We start from the raw sequence: 20,834 nt of genomic DNA on the forward strand, positions 1-20,834 counted from the left end.
CTAATAAAAACTTATGAAATGATTATTGATTGTGATATGTCTGACTCTGATTATAAATAAATGTTAAAATGAAATCTAGTACACCTTCAAATACAATTCGATTTATTCTCTGTTTAGGCATATTAATGTTACTGAATAGTGAGCTGTACAGTCTGGTACTCTGTTCTTTCACACAAATCATTTGGATTATGAAATTCTTTTGTACAGATTCTATTTTTTTTTTTGATTGTGCCTCGCAGCTTGGGAGATCTTAATTCCCCAACCAGGGATCAAACCAGTGCCCTCAGCAGTGAGAGTGTGGAGTCCTAACAACTGGACCACAGGGAATTCCCTGCACAGATTCTGATATAATTAAAGAGTACAGTATTTGGTCCTGTATTTATTAAAATGTGTTTTTCATTTAAACTTAATCTAATCTTTAATTGGTAAAATAATGGTTAGTGCTGCAAGATAATATAGTAGCATACGTTTTTTTTGGTACTGAAATGAGAAGAACACCATTAAAAAAAATAACCCAAACTAACAGATTCTAAAACATCTCATGGGTTTTTAGCAATTAAAAAGGTTTAATTACTGATATAATAATGATTGGTATACTAGCAGTGTTGCTAAAAATTTGAATTCAACTAATTTTTTTTTTTTAAATTCTTCTCCATACTTCTTTCTGAAATGATAGGGAAATGCATTTTTCAAAGAGGGGAAATATGAAAGAGCAATCGAATGCTATACTCGAGGGATAGCAGCAGATGGCGCTAATGCCCTTCTTCCAGCTAACAGAGCAATGGCCTATCTGAAGATTCAGAAGTAAGTATTGATTACCTTTAATTCTTTGCAGGATGAAAATGAAATTTACTGTAAAATGGTATATTATCTAAATAATTAAATTAAAACTCACTCTTAAGCATTAAGTGAGAGAGGGTGTGTGTGTCATAGTACATATTTAGTAAATGTTGTTGTTTAGTTGCTTAGTCATGTCTGACTCTTTGTGACCCCATGGACTGTAGCTCGCCAGGCTCCTCTGTCCACAGGATTTTCCAGGCAAGAATCCTAGAGTGGGTTGCCATTTCTTCTCCAGGGAACTTTCTGACCCAGGGATCGAACCTGCATCTCTTGTATTTAGCAGACGGATTCTTTACCACTGTGCCACTAGCTCTAAAGTACTTACTCAGTTTTGGTCTGGCATTACACAGTTTAACACTTCTTTAATTGCTTTATGCTATTCTGAATTAGTGATTTAAAAATTATTTTTAATCTCAGAACCCTTTGGGCAGAATCTTATCTGGAAGCATATGCATATATAACAAAAGAGAATTGCTGTCGTTGAAACTGCTGATTGATTACATACAGAACTAAAACTTGGTCCTGTGATACTAACCACATATTTCTGGATGCACTCAAGGGCTCCATGTTGGACAATCAGCAGAATACTTTATCTGATGATAGAAACTACGTCTTTGTTGTAATACTACACACTGCTGCTGCTGCTAAGTCACCTCAGTCATGTCCGATTCTGTGCGACCCCATAGATGGCAGCCCACCAGGCTCCCCCGTCCCTGGGATTCTCCTGGCAAGAACACTGGAGTGGGTTGCCATTTCCTTCTCCAATGCATGAAAGTGAAAAGTGAAAGGGAAGTCGCTCAGTCGTGTCCAACTTTTCGCGACCCCATGGACTGCAGCCTACCAGGCTCCTCCATCCGTGGGATTTTCCAGGCAAGAGTACTGGAGTGGGGTGCCATTGCCTTCTCCAATACTACACACTAGTTATAGAATTAAAAATTCCTATAAATATTATAAGTAGAGATTCTAAACTTACTGGTGCCACAGACCGCTTTGGCTGCATGGTGCACTTTTCTCAAGATAATATTTAAGTGTGTAGTTATACATTTAGGATTACAAAGGAAACCAACTATATTGAAATAGAGTTTTAAAAATATTGAGATCTGTGACATTAGTTCAGTCACTCAGTCATGTCCGACTCTTTGTCACCCCATGGACTGTAGCACGCCAGGCTTCACCAACTCACGGAGCTTGCTCAGACTCATTTCCATTGAGTTGGTGATGCCATTCAACCATCTTATCCTCTGTCGTCCCCTTCTCCTGCCTTCAGTCTTTCCTAGCATCGGGTCTTTTCCACTGAGTCAGTTCTTTGCATGAGGTGGCCAGAGAATTAGAGCTTCAGCTTCAGCATCAGTCCTTTCAATGAATATTCAGGACTAATTTCCTTTAAGAGCTTCCCTCATAGCTCAGTCAGTAAAGAATCTACCTGCAATGCAGGAGAGCAGGGTTCGATTCCTGGGTCGAGAAGATTCCCTGGAAAAGGAAATGGCAACCACTCCAGAATTCTTGCCTGGAGAATCCCATGGATAGAGGAGCCTGACAGGCTACAGTCCATGGGGTCACAAGAGTCGGACACAACTTAGCGACTAAACCACCACCAATTTCCTTTAAGATTGACTGGTTTGATCTCCTTGCAGTCCAAGGGACTCTCAAGAGTCTTCTCCAATATCACAGTTCAGAAGCATCAATTCTTCAGGGTTCAGCCCTGTTTATGTGAGAGTTGGACCCAACTCTTACATCCATACATGACTACCGGAAAAAAGATAGCTTTGACTAGACGGACCTTTGTTGGCAAAGTAATGTCTCAGCTTTTTATTATGCTGTCTAGGTTGGTCATAGCTATTCTTCCAAGGAGCAAGTGTCTTTTAATTTCATGGCTGCAGTCACCATCTGCAGTGATTTTGGAGCCCAAGAAAATAAGTCTGTCACTGTTTCCATTGTTTCCCCATCTATTTGCCATGACATGATGGGACCGGATGCCATGATCTTTGTTTTTTGAATGTTGAGCTTTAAGCCAGCCTTTTCACTCTCCTATTTCGCCTTCATCAAGAGGCTCTTTAGTTCCTCATCGCTTTCTGCCATAAGAGTAGTGTCATCTGCATATCTGAGGTTATTGATACTTCTCCCTGCAATCTTGATTCCAGCTTGTGCTTCATCAAAATTTGTGATATAATGGTATGTATACTTTTAAAGATTAACACGCTACAGAGGCTTCCCTGGTGGCTCAGTAGTAAAGAATCCGCCTGCCAATGCAGGAGACACAGGTTCACTCCTTGATCCGAAAAGATGCCACATGCTGCAGAGCAACTAAGCCCGTTGCCACAGCTGTTGAGCCTGTGCTCTCGAGCCTGGGAGCCGCAACTACTGAAACCCATTTGCTCCCTAGAACCTGTGTTCAGCAACAAGAGAAGCCACTGCAATGAGAAGCCAGCTCACTGCAACTAAAGAGTAACCCCTGTTCACCGCAACTAGAGAAAAGCCTCACAGCAATGGAGACTCAGCACAGATATAAATAAATAAATAAAATTATTAAAAAGAAATTAAACACAATACAAAATGAGAAACTGCGTTTAAAATACAGGCAAGTTATAGAGAGGGTCATACTGAGTGAAGTAAGTCAGACAGAGAAGGAGAAATATAATAATAACATCCCTTATATGTGGAATCTAAAAAGAAATGATACAAATGAACTTATTTACAAAACAGAGAGAGACTTACAGATTTAGAAAATGAATCTGTTGTTGCCAGGGGGAGGGGATAGTGAAAGGTTGCTGTTGAATCACGCAAAGACACCGAGATTCTTGGCCCCGGCCCCCAGAGGAGAAGAATTTAATCTGGGGCCAGAGATGAGGCTTGATCGCTCAGAGCTTTTGTGTAATAAAGTTTTATTAAAGTATAAAGGAGATAGAGAAAGCTTCTGACATAGGAATCAGAAGGGGGCAGAAAGAGTACCCCTCTGCTAGTCTTCAGCTGGATGTTATATAGTCACTAGCAGTCTGTTAATGAAAGAAAGGAATGTTTTAAAACTCAGAATGGCACCAGGCCCCTCACCCATAAGATGTATTTTGGGATAATCTTGGCACCAAATGGTTCATCCCGGGCCATAAAATGATTAACTTGAATCTTGAAGAAGGGCAGATCACCATACAAGTAGTTTCATTTACATAGATTAGGGGAACAATATCTGAGTAAAACATACTGGTTTGTCAAGTAGGTTCTGAGCCATGAGGCAGAACCGACTTGAAGACAGTTTGGGGTAAATGCATAGTATATTAGCATAGCTTAAGATAAACATTTCCATAAGAAAAATGCATTGGTTATCTGTAGGTTTGAGAATAGTTAACTTCAGGTAAAACCAGGTGTCATTATGGCAGCGCAGTATTTGAAGAGAAACCTCCTTTTAAATTTGTATACAGAAGGAAAAAATATCGCTAGTTTGTTTCCTCCTGCCACTTAAGAGAGAGAAAAATGTCTGACACTTGCAGGCTATTTCCTCGGTTTGGAGACCCCTGGCCTTCCTGCCTGTTACCCTCTCAGTAGTTAGGGAGTTTGGGAAGGTCATGTACACACTACCATATTTAAAATGGATAACCAACAAAGACCTACTGTACAGCACATGGAACTCTCCTCAGTGTTGGTGCCAGCCTGGATGGGAGCGGGGTTTGGGGGAGAGGGGTTACATGTGTATGTATGACTGAGTCCCGTTGCTGTTCGCCTGAAACTACTGTAGCATTGTTAATTGGCTGTACCCCAGTACAAAATAAAAACTTAACAAAAGTTTCCAAACCTAAAATAAATATAGGCAAGTTAAAGTTAAAAAATTTTTAAAGACATACTATTGTGAAAGTTTGAATAAAGCCGCTAGAATTTGGGGATGTTCATTGACACATCTTCTACATATTGATCAACCAGTAAATGTGTCTTACTTTCTGGGAATGCCCAGAAAGCAGCACAGATGATTACATTACCAGTGTGATAATGGTGGCTTATGGTAAAGAATTTGCCAGTGCGAGGAGACAAAGGAGACGTGGCTTTGATCCCTGGGTCAGGAAGATCTCCTGGAGGAAGAAATGGCAACACACTCCATACATACGGCTTCACTCTTTGGTGTCTAAGTGACTGGTAGGGACAGAGTTGCCTGCTGGTTGGCCAGCTGTGTCATAGGAGCATTTACAAACAGGTACTGTGATCACGTGCAAACAAACATCAGGTTAAATTACCCCATTATTTCCGAAATAGTTGTGCTACCTCAAAGATATCTGTGACAAATGTGGTGTGATATGAAAATATCTGATTTTTATTGGTGACAAAGTCATAGGTACTGTTTTTACTAATGTGGTTTATTATCTGCAGTTGTAATTGAAAGGAAAGCTACATGTCATTTAAAAGTTAATGGTAGTAAGGATGTAGTATTTTTCCCATCCAGATTTTCAGATCTCTTAAAGGATCACAGGCTATCATAGAAGAAAATTTTAATTTGTATTTCATTTCATTGAAACTAACAGACTCACTAGAGATGTATTGTTTTGATTAGACTGAGTAAAAGTCATTGCATTTCTTACTAACTTAGGGAAATTTTGAATTTTGCTATTCAGGAATTGCACATGATTAAAAAATTATAAGGCCTACATTTTTAGGTTTGATTAATGCCAAGAATAATACCTTGTAATAGATTAGAGATTATATCTACATTTATGAGGACTCTAATTTATTGTGTTTTGTTGCTTTGGTTGATAACCACATAAGTATATCATAGCAATTTTTTTTAATTTAGAAGACGTATGTGAGTCTTACTTGCATATATTTCTAGTATGTCTTTATTTTTTTTGGCCGCACTGCCCAGCTTGCAGTCTTAGTTCCCTGACCAGGGTTCACACCTGTACCCTCAGCAATGAAAATGCTGAGTCCTAGCCATTGGACCACCAGGAAATTCCCTTTAGTGTGTCTTCTAGATTTACAGTTAATGTCTGAAGTTTTCTCTACTAAATAGTGAGTGCTGTCAGGTACTATCTGTCGTAGACTAGGTGAGGAACAGGGAAAAGAGCAACTTTTCAAACAGGAGTTTGAACGGAACCAAGATGTAAAGGGATGGTATGATTAGTGAGGTGAAGAAACAGGTCTAGTGTCCCAGTGCAGGTTCAAAGACACAGGAAGCAAAAATGCCATGGTACCTTCTGGAAAGGGCAGGAGGTTCATATGATGCCTGATACGCAGGGGCACTGGCAGAGATAAGGCTGGAGAGCCAAGCAAGCCCCCAGCTTTGTGCTCTGCAGAGGAGCTCGACTTCATCCTAAAAAGTGTGGAGACCATGCAGTATCTTGAATGGGAAAATGATGTAATCAGTCATGTAGAGAATAAACTGGTTGGGGCATGGACATGAACACACACAAACATAATCTTTTGCTCAGAAGTGAATTAAAGAATTCAGAAAAAAAAAAAAAAGAATTCAGGGGTGTTTAATCTTGTTCATATTAGGTCTTATTTTGAAGGTAGGATGGCATTCATTTAGGTCTTGGGAAGAATGTGATCACAGAAGATTCTTTTTTTTTTAAGAAAAAATTCTTATGAAACTTTTCATAGTAAACTCTGTACCAAATCATCTAGTTTTCACAGGCCATACCTTTTTTGTCATATTTAGTTCCACTTTTTTCCCACCTGAGTTATTATAAAGTAAATCCTTGACATGATATTTCATCCTTTAAGGATGCTTCATACATAATCACAATACTATTATTTTGCCAAGTAAATTCATAACAATTCATTAATGTCATTTTAATATATGAGGATATCAAGATTTTTATTTTATTTTTTTTAGCTTTTCTTTTTTGTTACGAAGCAGTACCTAGTCAGACTGAATTGATTGCTGATTGCATGGCTGAGTAGAATTTATGAAAAGTATTAGATGATATTCTTTCACATACACAATGAATTCGAAGTGTGTGTTGTTTTCCTTAGGTGATGTGTAGTATGGGTAAATCTTAATGAAGTTTGGAGAATTGATGCCAGTTACTGCTAATGTAGTAACTGTACATGTTGAGAGTTGGAGGGGAGGTTTGCTGTGGTGTTTTGTCTGCTTTATTCATATTTTACCATCATTAATTCCATCCTTCCACCAGACTAATTTCTGACTTCACTTAATCTGTTACCTTCTCCCTCTTCAACCAGAGGATTCCAAAATTTGGTGAGAATAAAAAATTTAGAAATTAGTCTTCTGCCTTAAACAGAGATTTGGGAATTGGTAATTGAAACTATATGTATATTTTTTTATATTAGAAACTCAGTTTACATTAAGTTTTTTATAAGCTACATTTTCTCCTTAGTATTTATATCACGTTTAATAGGTATGAAGAGGCTGAAAAAGACTGCACACAAGCTGTCTTGTTAGATGGCTCATATTCTAAAGCTTTTGCCAGAAGAGGAACTGCAAGAACATTTTTGGGAAAGCTAAGTGAGGCCAAACAAGGTAAGACTATTTTTATAACAACTGGCTCTCTCTCTCTCCCTGTTGACACTCTCAAGTTATAGTAGCAGACATTTTTGTAGCCTTTCCACAGTTTGAGGATACAGAACTTGGAGAAGTACATTTTCTTTCACAGTTTAGGTTTGCAAGTTTGGAGAAATTGAGCTTCTATAGTGGGCCTGGTTATCTTCTAATAGCAGTACAGTCTGGCCAATTGTCAATCAAAATTAATGAAAATTTTGAATTATAGGTGAGAAGGAAAAAAGCAGGAAAAAGGCAAGAATGAAAAGAAAAGGAATCAACAATCAGGAGATAGAGGATAATTTGAGATCTGTAATGATGCCTTTTTTCCTTGCTTGCTGCTGATTATTTTTTTTCACAATCTGTCTTTTTAGTATTTATTCTTAGTCATTTTGAAGAACCAGCTTATTTCTCTTGTGTATATTTTCTGTTTTATTTATTTCTGCTCTTTATTTCCTTCCTTCAGCGGTCTTTTGGCTTAATTTGCCAGTTTTCTAACTTACTGATGCATCAGTAGTTACATAGTTGATTTTCAGCCTTTGTTTTGTGACATGTTCATTTAAATCTGGCCCTTTAAAGTCTGGCTTCAACTGTAGCCCATGCATTTTTTTTTTATTATGGTAAAATATACATAACATAGAATTTAGTGTTTAAGCCATTTTTAAGTGTACAATTCAATGCATTGAGTACATTCACCTTTTGTGCAACCATCACCATTGTACGTCTCCAGAACGTTTTCATCATTCCATTTTGAATACTTTGTCATTTGACAGTAATTCTCTATTGCCCCTTCGCCAGCATTCTATTTTCTGTCTCTGAATTTGACTGTTCCAGGTACCTCATATGAGTAAAGAATCATAAAATAGTTATCCTTTTATATCTGGCTTACTTCACTTAGTGTGTCTCCAAGACTCATCCATATCGTAGCATATATCAGAATTGGATTCCTTTTTAAGTCTGAATAATATTCCATGATCTGGAATTCTCTTAGATTCTCTCTTACATTTGGTGAGTTACCCCATCATTTGTTATCAGTGTGAGCTTTGATAAGCAGATGACCTCCAGCCCTCAGGCCTCAGTTGTGTCATTATGAAGTGAAATTGTAGTGAAGCTTACCTGAGAATTGATATAAAGCAAAGAGAAAAGCACTCAATAAGCGTTAGTTCTTATTATTGCTCACCAGTTTCCTAGCATCCCGAGTAAAGCTTCTTGAGATGTAGGTATGTGGTTATTAACTAAATATATGATTTCTTGAACTCCGTAAGGTGTTTGCACTAATTTATTATGTTTCTTAAAAATTTGTTTTAGATTTTGAAACTGTTTTACTTTTGGAGCCTGGAAATAAACAGGCAGTAACTGAACTTTCCAAAATTAAAAAGGTAAGCGTTCTTCTTTCCACCAAAATATGGACCTATCTTCTGAAGCATAAATGCTTTTATTTGTTGTGTGATTAACTTGAGAATATTTTGATAGTCATAATTACAAATTTATTTTCAAGGAATTAATTGAGAAAGGACACTGGGATGATGTCTTTCTTGATTCTACTCAAAGGCAAAATGTGATAAAACCCATTGATAATCTGCCTCATCTTGGATCAACTGTAAGTAAACCTGAATTTTTCTCCTTGCTATTTAAATATCACTGGTGTAATAAACTGAGTTGAAACAAGCTGTTGAATTAGTAGGTCTCTTAAAAGATATGTTGAGATCTCTTCCTAGAACCAGTTTTAGAATCTTAAAAAAATACTTCTTAGGAATATTGGCATAAGAAAATTGGAGGAAATGGAACTGTTTTAAGTTCTGTCATAACTTTTTAAAGTGTCCTTTAATTTAACACTAAATATTTCTTCATATTTTCTGATTAAAAAGAAATTTGAAGCAGTTGTGCGTTTTGTAATTAAATGGCTTTTATTTCTTTTACTGTTCTTATTTGAGATTGGGATTTTATTACAGTATAGTCTTGCAACTTCTGTGGGGTTAGACGAACACTTTGGCAAAAATCTAGTACAGGCATACCTCATTTTATTGCACTTTGCAGATACTGCACTTTTTACAGATTGAAGACTTGTGGCAACCCTCTGCTGTGCAAGTCTGTTGGCACCATTTTCCCAATAGTATTTTCTTTACTTTCTGTCTTTGTGTCACATTTTGGTAATTCTCTCAATATCTCAAACTTTTTTGTTAATATTATATTTGTTATGGTGCTCTGTGATCAGTGATCTTTGTTACTATTACAAAAAGATTATAAGGATGAAGGCTCAGATGATGGTTAGCATTGTTTTGCAATAAAAAAATTTTAAGTTATGTACATTGTTTTTTTAAAGACATGCTGCTATTTCACACTTAAAAGAGTATGGTATAGTGTAAACATAACTTGTATTATGCATTAAGAAACCAAAAGCTTTAGGTGACTTGCTTTATTGCAATATTCACTTTATGTGATAGTTTGTAACTGAACCTGCAGTATCTCTAAGGTATACCTGTATAGGCAGAATTATTCTTAAGAATATGTGCTGCATGTTGTTTTTAGTATACCATACTGTTTTTTATTAAGTCTAACAAAACCAGCTTTTCCTGCAGTACTGGAACGGAAAGAGTAGATGGTAAAATTCAGTGATTTGTCTTGTGTTGGACTTTTAAAATTGAATCATTTAAGGCATGTATTATTATAGATATATACACGTGTTAGTCTCTCAGTCGTGTCTGACTCTTTGTGACCCTATGGACTGTAGCATGCCAGGTTCCTCTGTTCATGGGATTTTCCAGGCAAGAATACTGGAGTGGGTTGCCATTTCCTTCTCCAGGGGATCTTCCTGACTCAGGGATTGAACATGCATCTCTTATGTCTCCCGCATTGGCAGGCAGGTTCTTTGCCACTAGCGCCACCTGGGAATTCATGTATATGTGTATATGAATTTATATATATACATATAAATTTGCCTGGTAATTTCTGATGTTTTCTTAGTATCATATATGGAAATTATGAAAGATAAAATACATATAAAAAAGTACCCAGGACACATTAAAATTTAAAGGATAAAGTGAACATCTATGAAACCACCAACTGGGTCAAAAAATTGAAACGTATCAGCCTCCAGAAACTTCCCTGTGTGCTCTTCACTGATCATGATTCCCTCCCTGCCCCTTGGAAGTAACTGTTAATGCATGGATGATGCTTTGAAAGAAATGCTGATTTTACAATGAAGTCAGGGCAGATATTTTTATCCTCCTTTTACGAAGGAAGAAGGCGAGGCAAAGAAAGTGTTTTGCCAAGTTCTTATTTCAAGTAACGAACAGAGGAATTCTTTAATACATTTTCTGGGTTCTTATTTTGACTTCATTCCTGAATTTTCTGAGATAATATTTCATGTGCCAGGCATAAATCTAGTTGCTTTTATACATTACATTCATTGTCACACATCATATTTATTACCTATTATTCTATTTTTTACAGTAAAGGTGATTAAATGTTCAATGTGATTTATACTTTTACATTTCTGTAAAATTTTGTCACAAAAATTAATTCCAAACTTTTAAAAAAATAAGCCTTTGTCACACTTTGCTTGTCCATAATTATAAAAACACTGCCACGTGGTAAGTCAAATATCTGTATGGAAGAGTGTTCTGTGGCCAGTGTATCGTAAACAGCTTTTATAAATCTGTTGAGTTCTGTCCTCCCTCAGGTTGTAAATCAATTATGTTAGTAATTGTGAAAATGCAACATGAATTTTAATGTTTTGTGGCTGAATCTCAAAACAGAACACCTCCATGAATTGAGAGATCTGGGGTTAACCATTTTGTAACTGATCCAACACAAGCAAAATCATTATCTTAGTAGGAAGGGGAAAATTTGCTCTTTATTTTTGTAATAGGTCTCTGTTTTAAAATCTGGGGATTATTTTAAAAATAGTATGGCAGTTTGGTATGATGCTTTTGGTTTGATTTGAGTCCCACCTGATAAAGGCTTCCTAGGTGGCACTAGTGGTAAAAACAAAAACAAAAAAACCCTTTTGCCAGTTCAGGAGACACAGGTTCGATTCCTGGATCAGGAAGATCCCTTGGAAAAGGAAATGCAACCCACTCCAGTATTCTTGCCTGGAGAATCCCATGGACAGAGGAGCCTGGCAGGCTATATAGTTCATAGGGTTGCAGAGTCGGATACAACTGAAGCAACTTAGGCAGGCAGACCACTTCATAAGCTTTAAAATCTTAGGCAAGTATGATACGTATGTGACTTTTTCTGCTTAAGCTGAAAATTACTCATAGGTTAGTTGAGATCAAAGAAAATGATGTCCAGGAATGCTAAGGCAGTTTCAGGTGAAAGAAATGTTAATTTCCTTTTCAGTCCTTTGTGTGGCCTTTGTGTGAGGCCACCTGAACACTGAGGAAAGTGGTCAGGAAAGGGGTTACTTTATTCAAGCGAGAGGCTCAACCACGGAGTTCTGTGCTTGAGGGCTGCACGTTTGACTACTTTTGGCATGTCTTCTCTAGAGAGACTGTAGGTGAGCAGTAATCTAGACCTGCTGGGCCTGGAGTTCCTAGATAGGAAATAAGTTAGTTTCTACTAGTTTATTTTCTATTATTCTGTTTTCATTTTCCTGTTTTTCCATATGAAAATTTCACCTTTCTACTTGGTCTTTCTTCTCTTTCTGTTTATTTTCATTTCTGTTTTCTTTTTCTTGAAATGGTCATAAAGCTAAAGAATGGTCATAAGCTAAAGAAAATGTTATGTTTCTAAATTTTAATTTAAAAAGAGATGAATTCGGGAATTCCCTGGTGGTCCAGTGGTTAGGACTCTGTTTTCATTGTCAGCCGCCGGGGCTCAGTCCCTGGTTGGGGCACTGAGATCCCACAGGCTGTGAGGTGTGGCTAGAAAAAAAGAATTTATGCTTTTATGTTTTCTTATATCTTTCAGCTATAGTGGTATCTTTTATGTTTTTCTCCTTTTACCAGTATGCTGTTATCCCCTCATCCCTCCCAGCCATCATCAGTAACATTGAGCAGCTCTCAGGAGCCAGTGGTCTACCCTTAAACAGATCATCTGTTAGGAAATTTATTAACTTGGGTCAATTTACACATTGTCATTGACAGGATTTAGGTTTTGTTTTTTGCCTCATGGTGTGACATGCAGGATGTTAGTTCCCTGACCAGGGATTGAACCTGTGTCCCCTGCAGTGGAAGTGCACAGTCTTAACCACTGGACTGCCAGGGAAGTCCCCAGGGTTTGGTTTTAAATGGGACTGCATCAATATAATTCAGTAGTTGTAGTCTCTTTTTTTATAGTCTGTCTTTAACACTATTTTTTAACATTAACATGTCCATTCTTGGTCAATATTTTGATAGAAAGCTTACTGGTTTTGATAGTTCTCAGCAAAGCAGAGGCCTTAGATTAACATGACTCTCCTTTAGAACTGCTAGAACTGCTAACAGGATTCTGTTAACAAATTTATAATAGCTTCTTTATTTATGTGTATTCATCCAGTAACACTCAGTTGTTACCATTAGGTCGTTTCTTAGTTATGCTAGTGTAATGTCTGGTTTTAACACTGAGTTTAGTATAAAAGGTTTTTATATTTCAACTTTTTAATTTAAAATTCAGTCGTATAGTTGGGATGAAAACAATATATTGAAGAAAGTCTTTTTTTAAATATTAAAGTATTACGTGTAAGCTGAGGAAGAAATTGAAAATGTTTAACATCTGTTATGATTAAAATAAATAGTGAATGCTATTTATTTTAATAAATTAAAAACCATTATTATGGTCAAGTACTTACCAACTTTGTGAATATTATTTGACAAATCTTTAATCCTGGGCTGGTTTTATCCAGCTGCTCCATATGAAGAAGATGCAGTTAGGTTTAAATATTGGTTTCTTTCATCCAGAATGCTGTTTATTGCCTGACCTTGTTCTGCTTAGCTAGCGTACAGTACTGATGTCATTTGGCCGTATTTTTTCTTGGTTTTGTTGCCTCTGGGATAAACTCAAGACTCCTTGAGATGGTACACAAATCCCTTTGTAAGCTGTCTTTAAGCAGCCTTTGCAGCTTTGTCTCACCTCTCCTCCCCTTGCACCAGCCGTGGTGGACGCCTCACCTTCCCACTGGCCACGCTGTGCCCTGTCACACTGCCAGTCCTGTGTGCTTTTTCTGTGAAGCTCCCTGATGTCAATTTTTATCTTCCTTCCTCTGTTCTTTGGGCACCCTGTACCTTCACCTTTTATAGTGCCTTCTAATTATTTCTACATGCACCGTCTTTCCTCCATTTAGACATGTATATGGTAGGTGCCGTGATGCTTTTTGTTCTTTGCATTCTCAGAGGGTATGACTCCAGATTGAATTTACTTACAACTGAAATATTGGCTGAAAGAACATTGTAACCTTTTAATTTGTGACCCTAAAATAAGAAACCTTTGTATATTGATGTAAAGAATTGATTTTATTGTTTTAGAAGCCACTCAAGAAGGTTATTATTGAAGAAACTGGTAATTTGATACAGACTGTTGATGTGCCGGATAGCACTGCTACTGTGGCTGCTCCAGAGTGTAATCCTGTTACCCTGGCAAGTGTAACAGCGACCACAGGCATGACAAATAACTCGAGCCAAGATGACCTTTTGCCCACAAGTGATGTCCCAAAAGCCAAAGTATTGAAAATAGAAGAAATCAGTGATACTTCAGCTCTTCAGTGAGTAGAAATACTCTTATTTGATAATCACCTGAATGGTAATAATTCCACTGTCAAAAAATTGACAGTACTGATAAGACTTCTGGTTGTATTCTTCCTCATAACCTTTTGAACTATCCAACTTTAGATTCTGTTCTTTTTTATTCTTTTTACTTATATGTAAGAGAGGTTTTGCTGAACGAATTAGCATTATTCCTTTACCATAGTGAGGAATTTAGAAATAATAACAGTACCTTGAACAAATTGATTTCATCTATTTTCTTTTCTAGAACTTAAGTAAATATGTTTCACTTGGTAATTCAGCAAAAATTTTTAATTTTTTGAAGGGAAGCTTCATAAACAATGTAGAATTTAGGCATTGTCATTATTCTAGCCTTTGATATTTATGATTATTTTTAGGCTCTTTAAATTTTGTTCAGAATTTTTTAAAAAGTCATGTATTTTTTAAATCATGAGAATATAAAAGACATAGATTAATAGTTTACTTTGGGGTATTGAAATTGTATTGTATATTCTTGCATTGCTACTCAACAGTCCTATTAAAAACATTTTTTTTAAACTTTGAATTCTAGTAGTTCTATGTAGAGTGATAGTATAGATTGTAGGAAAACTTTTAAGTAGGCAGACTTTTTTTTAAAGGAGGAAGCATTTCTTTTTGAAATCTTTCTTGAAACTGATAATTCAGATAGTTCAGAGTGAAAGCTTGAGTTGTGAGTATATGTGATATAATAATGCAGTATGGGTTTCCCTGGTGGCTCAGACGGAAAAGAATCTGCCTGCAATGTGGGAGACCCAGGTTCGATCCCTGGGTTGGGAAGATCCCCTGGAGAAGGGAATGGCAACTCACTCCGGTCTTCTTGTCTGGAGAATTCCATGGCCAGAGGAGCCTGGTGGAATACAGTCCATGGGTTTGCAAAGAGTCAGACACGACTGAGCACTAACACTGTTACTACTAATGCAGTGTATGGAAATAGTTTGTCAAAAGGTGGCAAGGCTGTTAGCCCAGCTAAAGAGAATAGGCAGTACATAGTCAGCACACAAAAGTTTGTAGAAGTATAATGTCTTGCCAAAATTATACATATATTATCAGCTGAAAGAATTTACTACTGGTAGAATATAAATAGATAACACACTATTAATAAAGTCAGAAATTTTAGAATCTCTATTGATGTTTCTGTATATAAACTTTGTTTGTGTTTCTTTTCTGATTATTTGATACCTCTGAAATATTTCAGCTCTCATGTCAATTTGAAAAAGGATGTATGTCAGTCTTTGAGTGAGAAGATTCCTACAGAGGTAGACAAAGCACCTGCTCAGTTTATCAGGACTGTTCTTCCTCCAGTTCCTGCAAACTCATTTCAGCTTGAATCTGATTTCAGACAACTGAAAAATTCTCCAGATATGTTGTATCAGTACTTGAAGGTAAGAGGTAGGAAGCTAGTAGTTCTCTTGTAAGTTAGAGGTCAAAGAACTTCTTTTGTCGCCATATAATAATAGGGTTGTATTTGCTTTGTAAACAGTATGATTCTGCGCTTCCCTGATAGCTCAGTTGGTAAAGAATCTGCCTGCATTGCAGGAAACCCTGGTTTGGTTCCTGGGTCGGGAAGATCCGTTGGAGAAGGGATAGGCTACCCACTCCAGTATTCTTGGGCTTCCCTGGTGGCTCAGCTGGTAAAGAATCTGCCTGCAATGTGGGAGACCTTGGTTCGATCCCTGGGTTGGGAAGATCCCCTGGAGAAGGGAAAGGCTACCCACTCCAGCATTCTGAGTGACTTTCACTTTCACGTCTCTTTCACAGTGTGATTGTAGAAAATGCTCTTACCCCTTGCCTAATAAATACATCATCCTGATCAGGCACATACATCATCCTGATCAGGCCATTTTAAGTATTTGCAACCAGGGAACCTTTGGAAATAGGTTCTGTGTTAAATTTTGTTTTGTAACAGAAACAATCTAATTTCATACATCAGGACTTAAACTTAATTCTCCATTCTTTAAGATGAGGAAAGAAGCTAAAATACAGTGAGTGCCTTCTGTGTGCTAAACTATGCTTACAATATTTAGGTAATCATTCTCCTGAAAATGAACTTCTATTTGCTCAAGGAAGAGTCAAATCATATGAAATTCACCAAATAATGGATTTTTTAGCACTTTTTCAAGTGTAATTACTGTAATAATTTCTTATAATTGGTATGTCATATTTCAAAATATATTATCTCATGTAGGTCTATTTTTTAAACTCTCTTTTTATTGCTCCTTGAGCTCTCTTGTTTCCTATTTCTCTTGGGTGATATATGTCTCTCCATGAGATTTTTCTGTGAATTGAGCAGAGTAAATATCTTACAGTCCCTCTAACTTTCTGTCATAGTTATTACATTTCAATGTGATTCCCCATTATTATTCATTAAATGCTTATGCATAGGAGTTATTCTTTACTATGTTGATCTAAGCAATTATTATATAAATAATTTGTGATTGGGAATATTGCCATAATTTTCTAACTCCTTATTATTTTTCCCAAGCAAATTGAACCACCCTTGTATCCCAAGTTGTTTCAGAAAAATCTAGATCCAGATGTATTCAACCAAATCATTAAAATTCTGCATGACTTTTACATTGAGTAAGTAAATCTAGTTATACTTTCCTACTGTAATGCTCAGCTACTTTTAGTTATTTGGAAAATTCATCCTTTTTGGTATCATACTGCTGCCTTTTATTTTGCAGAATTAGCTATATTGTAAAGTTTACTGTTGCAGTAGTGTAAAGAAATACAAGTATAAACATGAAAAGGGAAATGATTAGGAGAAAAAAGGACTTACAGATTTTTTTAGAGAAAGGTGGAGTATAGAAGTGACAAGTATTATAGCAGATTAATAATGTCTCTTCTATGCCTCACATTTAAGAATATTAGTTTCTTCAGTTGACTTGATAAGCTCTTCATTTGGGCACTTAAAATATAGACAGTGTGCAGGAACAAAAGCTAAATGAAGACTTTATTTATATATAATTAGAAATATTAGTTTAGTAAGCAGAACTAAATGAGCTGCTTTTAATTGATCATTTGCTTTTTATTTGGACTTCAGGAAAGAAAAGCCATCACTCATCTTTGAAATCTTACAAAGACTTTCTGAACTAAGAAGGTTTGATATGGCAGTGATGTTTATGTCGGAATCTGAGAAGAAAAGTGAGTTCTATAGAAAAAGCTTTTCCTTTACTCTTTATTCTTGTGTGTTCCTTTATTTAACAAATGATAGAAAATATTTATTGAATGTCAGTTATGTACAAAGTGTGTGCAACTTAATTGCAGTTTAATTAAATTGAGTTACAGTTAAATTAGGTAAAATTTTTCAGTCTGAAAACAACATTGTAAGGTGTAGGTATGATTATCATTTTGCTCTTACAAAAGGGGAAACTGAGGCATATATAGGTAAGGAACTTGATTGAGGTTCCACAGCTAGGAAGCCAGACCCAGGATTTAAACCAAGGTGGTCTGAACTCTTCTACTTGAAAATATAGTATCAGTGTAATGGTTGAGCTTCTGGCATGGTGGAACATGTACAGGGTCCCTGCCATAGGAGCATGCAGTGGGGTGTGGGTACATAGGTGGTCGAAACCATTTTTTTTGGCTAGTATCTTTGAGTTTGTTTGATTTAAGCTGAATTCTCAAAAAACTACTGGAGTCAGATGAAGGGAGTGAGGATGTGTAGAGGTTTTGAGGCAGGAGAGGGCAAATTGAACTCAGAAAATTAAAAGGAGTGCAGTGTGGCTGAATTGTAGAGTTAGAGGGTAAAGAGAGGCAGGTGATGAACTTGAAGAATTATATCCCTTATTTATTTCTACATCTCAGTCTTTGGCATATAGTGTCCGTTTTGGGGAACCCTAATTTAAGTAAAATCAAACTATAGAGACACTTCAATTACAGTTGGCCCTTGAACAGTGTGGGAGTTAGGGGAACGATCCCTCCACGCAGTTGAAAATCTGCATACAATTTTACAGTCAGTCCACAGCATCTGAGATTCTTCATCCAGATTCAGTCAACTCTGGATCATGTAGTACTATAGTATTTCTACTGAAAAATATCCATCTGTAAGTGGATCTGTGCAGTTCAAACTCACGTTGTTCAAGGGTCAATGGTACTCAAGAGTTTTAAGCTATAGTCTAGTTTTAGAAAGAGAAAAATCATTAGAATGCACCTCCTGGACTAAACACATTTGAGCTCCTTTTCTGTCTCTTCTTTATGTTTGTAGCAGTGACGTTGAGTCTGAATCACTGAAGAAAATACTCTTTATGTTGTATTTAAGGAAGTGGACCTAGTTTAGAGAGATTCTTAATAAACTTAAACCAAAAGAATTCTCTGCTTAATCTTTAGTTAATCAGAAACAGTCCCTGAAATTCCCTGAAGGTATTAGTTTGTTATTACTATTCTGACTTCATTTTCTATCACTGTTTAAAGTCATTCTGCCTACCTCACTGACTGTGTTTTTTAATGTACCAAGTTGCCAGGCTTCTTGTAGCCTCAGGGTCTTTGTGTTTGCTGTTTCTCTCAGCCAGGACTATCCTTCCCTGCCTCTTCTTCATTTCATTCAGTTTCCACCTAATAGGCACTGCCTCAGAGTCACCTTTCCTCACAGGCCTGCTCAAAATAACTGCCCTCCTCCCCTTCCTCCTCACTGTCTGTCATCTTGCCTGGCTTTGTTTTCTTCATAAGACAGAACTACCATAGTGGACAGTATTTTAAGTGTGTATTATTTCTCTATCCCTAATAGAATGAAAGCTCCATGACAGCAGGAATGTTTATCTACCTTGTTCTCTGGGTCTCAGGGTATTAGAATAGTGCTTAGTACATAAAAACCTTAGCATGAGTGCTTGACTGAATGGATTTCTTGTCACTGTGATGTGGTTACTTGAAGTGTACTCAAAGAATGTGAGTTGGTCTTCCAAACTGGCCTACCAACAGTACTGTCTTGGTTGGATCACCACTCTCTGCTAGGTTACACATGGAAGCATTTAGAGTAGTTTCTAGCATGTAACTAAATATTCAATAATTAGTAGCTATTGTTGTCTTTTATTATCATTGTTATTAGTAATAACTGTTAGCTAGTTTTAATGTTGAGGGATATAGTATGAACTCTATAGCAGTGTTTTCCAAAATGTTAACTGTGGACAGTTCACCTGTATGAAAAATAAAGATTTTATATGACTCATAAGGAAATCTTATTTTTAACTTTTGTTATATATTTTATTATATATTTTAAAAATATATAGCTTACCCATCAAACATGATTTTTGTGGATATTACTGCTAATTGTCTATTTATAGTAGTTATAAAAAATTTTATTTTAAAATAAAATGATTTCAGTTTGAAAAACAGTTAATTGGAATATTAAGTAAATAAAAGTATACTTGTTATACGGGGCAAAAATCTTTAAGGTAGTACAGAATGAATTATGTTTAATCTGCAAAGTTCATGTCATTAAGGATGTAGGGAAAATTGTTTATTGCTAAAGCAAAATATTCTGGCAAGAAGTATCATTGGGTTGCTGTATAATTTTCTGTTCTCGGGTTGGTTCTTTAAATATCTGAATTAGAATTTACAAATAACCCTAATGATTGCTTTAAAATGTAAAAAGTATTTAACAGACTTGATTATTCCTTTTAATTTTTGCTTTACTTTTAAAAAATAGAGATTAAAATGAAATTTTTTTCTTTTTCAGTTACACGTGTATTATTCAATCACATAGACAAATCAGGATTGAATGATAACTCTGTTGAAGAACTCAAGAAAAGATATGGTGGTTGATTTCCATTTTTGCTGAAATTATTGCCTCTTTAAATTTCATATGTAAATTTTTTTCTACTGAAATTAAATGTTTTGCTTTTTAAGAAAATTAAATCATACAGAAAAAGGACTGTTTCTGGACATAAGCTAATTAAGTGTAAAGTGAATTGTGATTAGTGAGAAATATACTTAAGTGAACTATTTATAAGTTTTTTCTGAAAATAAAAATATAAATAATGAGGTATACTTGTAAAGATCAGTATTTTATTTTGTAAGTCACTTTAAATGTTTAGAGTATTCTTCAGTGCCTCATGTTACATTATTTTTATATTTTTATGAGTTTTTGTAACCACATGATAAGGTTGCTTCATAAGCAAATAATAAAAGTATATTTATAGAGAATTAGGTAGATAATCATGTTGTTTCATTATAAAATGGTTTCATATCATTGTGCCAGTTCACTAACATAAAATTGCTTACTTGCAGGATGTGTATTTTTAGTGTTTATTTTGAAGGAAGACTTTATTATTTAGACTTTTTAAAAGATTACTTGGAGAGTCACAGCTTCCTTAAATTTTAATGCTACAGTTTTTTTTCCATATGATATCCATGCTGCTGCTGCTGCTAAGTCGCTTCAGTCGTGTCCGACTCTGTGCAACCCCACAGATGGCAGCTCACCAGGCTCCCCCATCTCTGGGATTCTCCAGGCAAGAACACTGGAGTGGGTTGCCATTTCCTTCTCCAATGCGTGAAAAGTGAAAGTGGAGTCGCTCAGTTGTGTCTGACTCTTTGCAACCGCATGGACTGCAGCCTACCAGGCTCCTCCGTCCATGGGATTTTCCAGGCGAGAGTACTGGAGTGGGGTGCCATTGCCTTCTCCGATGATATCCATGTTATATGTCAAATATAAGACAGATGGTCTAAAGCAAGGTGGAAACGTTTAAACACTTGGAATTTTCAGGTAGTAATTAGCGTATAGCTTGCGTGTAAATGGTTCATGCGAGTGTGGTGACTGTGAACTTTTGAAATCTGGGCTATGTTCTATTTATCCTTGT

General features: G+C 36.3%; 1 protein-coding gene across 1 annotated transcript in view; it reads left to right on the plus strand.

Annotated features, from left to right (window-relative positions):
- The window catches only part of RPAP3 (RNA polymerase II associated protein 3), a 37,248-nt gene extending 17,225 nt beyond the window's left edge, over positions 1-20,023 (plus strand). The window contains exons 9-17 of the mRNA XM_061416345.1: positions 677-804; positions 7,179-7,300; positions 8,627-8,697; positions 8,817-8,918; positions 13,765-14,000; positions 15,236-15,422; positions 16,523-16,620; positions 17,084-17,184; positions 19,715-20,023. Coding sequence (XP_061272329.1) covers positions 677-804; positions 7,179-7,300; positions 8,627-8,697; positions 8,817-8,918; positions 13,765-14,000; positions 15,236-15,422; positions 16,523-16,620; positions 17,084-17,184; positions 19,715-19,800 — 1,131 coding nt within the window. The 3' untranslated portion in view covers positions 19,801-20,023. The remainder of the gene's footprint in view (positions 1-676; positions 805-7,178; positions 7,301-8,626; positions 8,698-8,816; positions 8,919-13,764; positions 14,001-15,235; positions 15,423-16,522; positions 16,621-17,083; positions 17,185-19,714) is intronic.
- The last annotated feature ends 811 nt before the right edge of the window (positions 20,024-20,834 follow it).

The sequence above is a fragment of the Bos javanicus genome, chromosome 5, assembly GCF_032452875.1.
Source record: "Bos javanicus breed banteng chromosome 5, ARS-OSU_banteng_1.0, whole genome shotgun sequence".
Taxonomy (NCBI): Eukaryota; Metazoa; Chordata; class Mammalia; order Artiodactyla; family Bovidae; genus Bos; species Bos javanicus.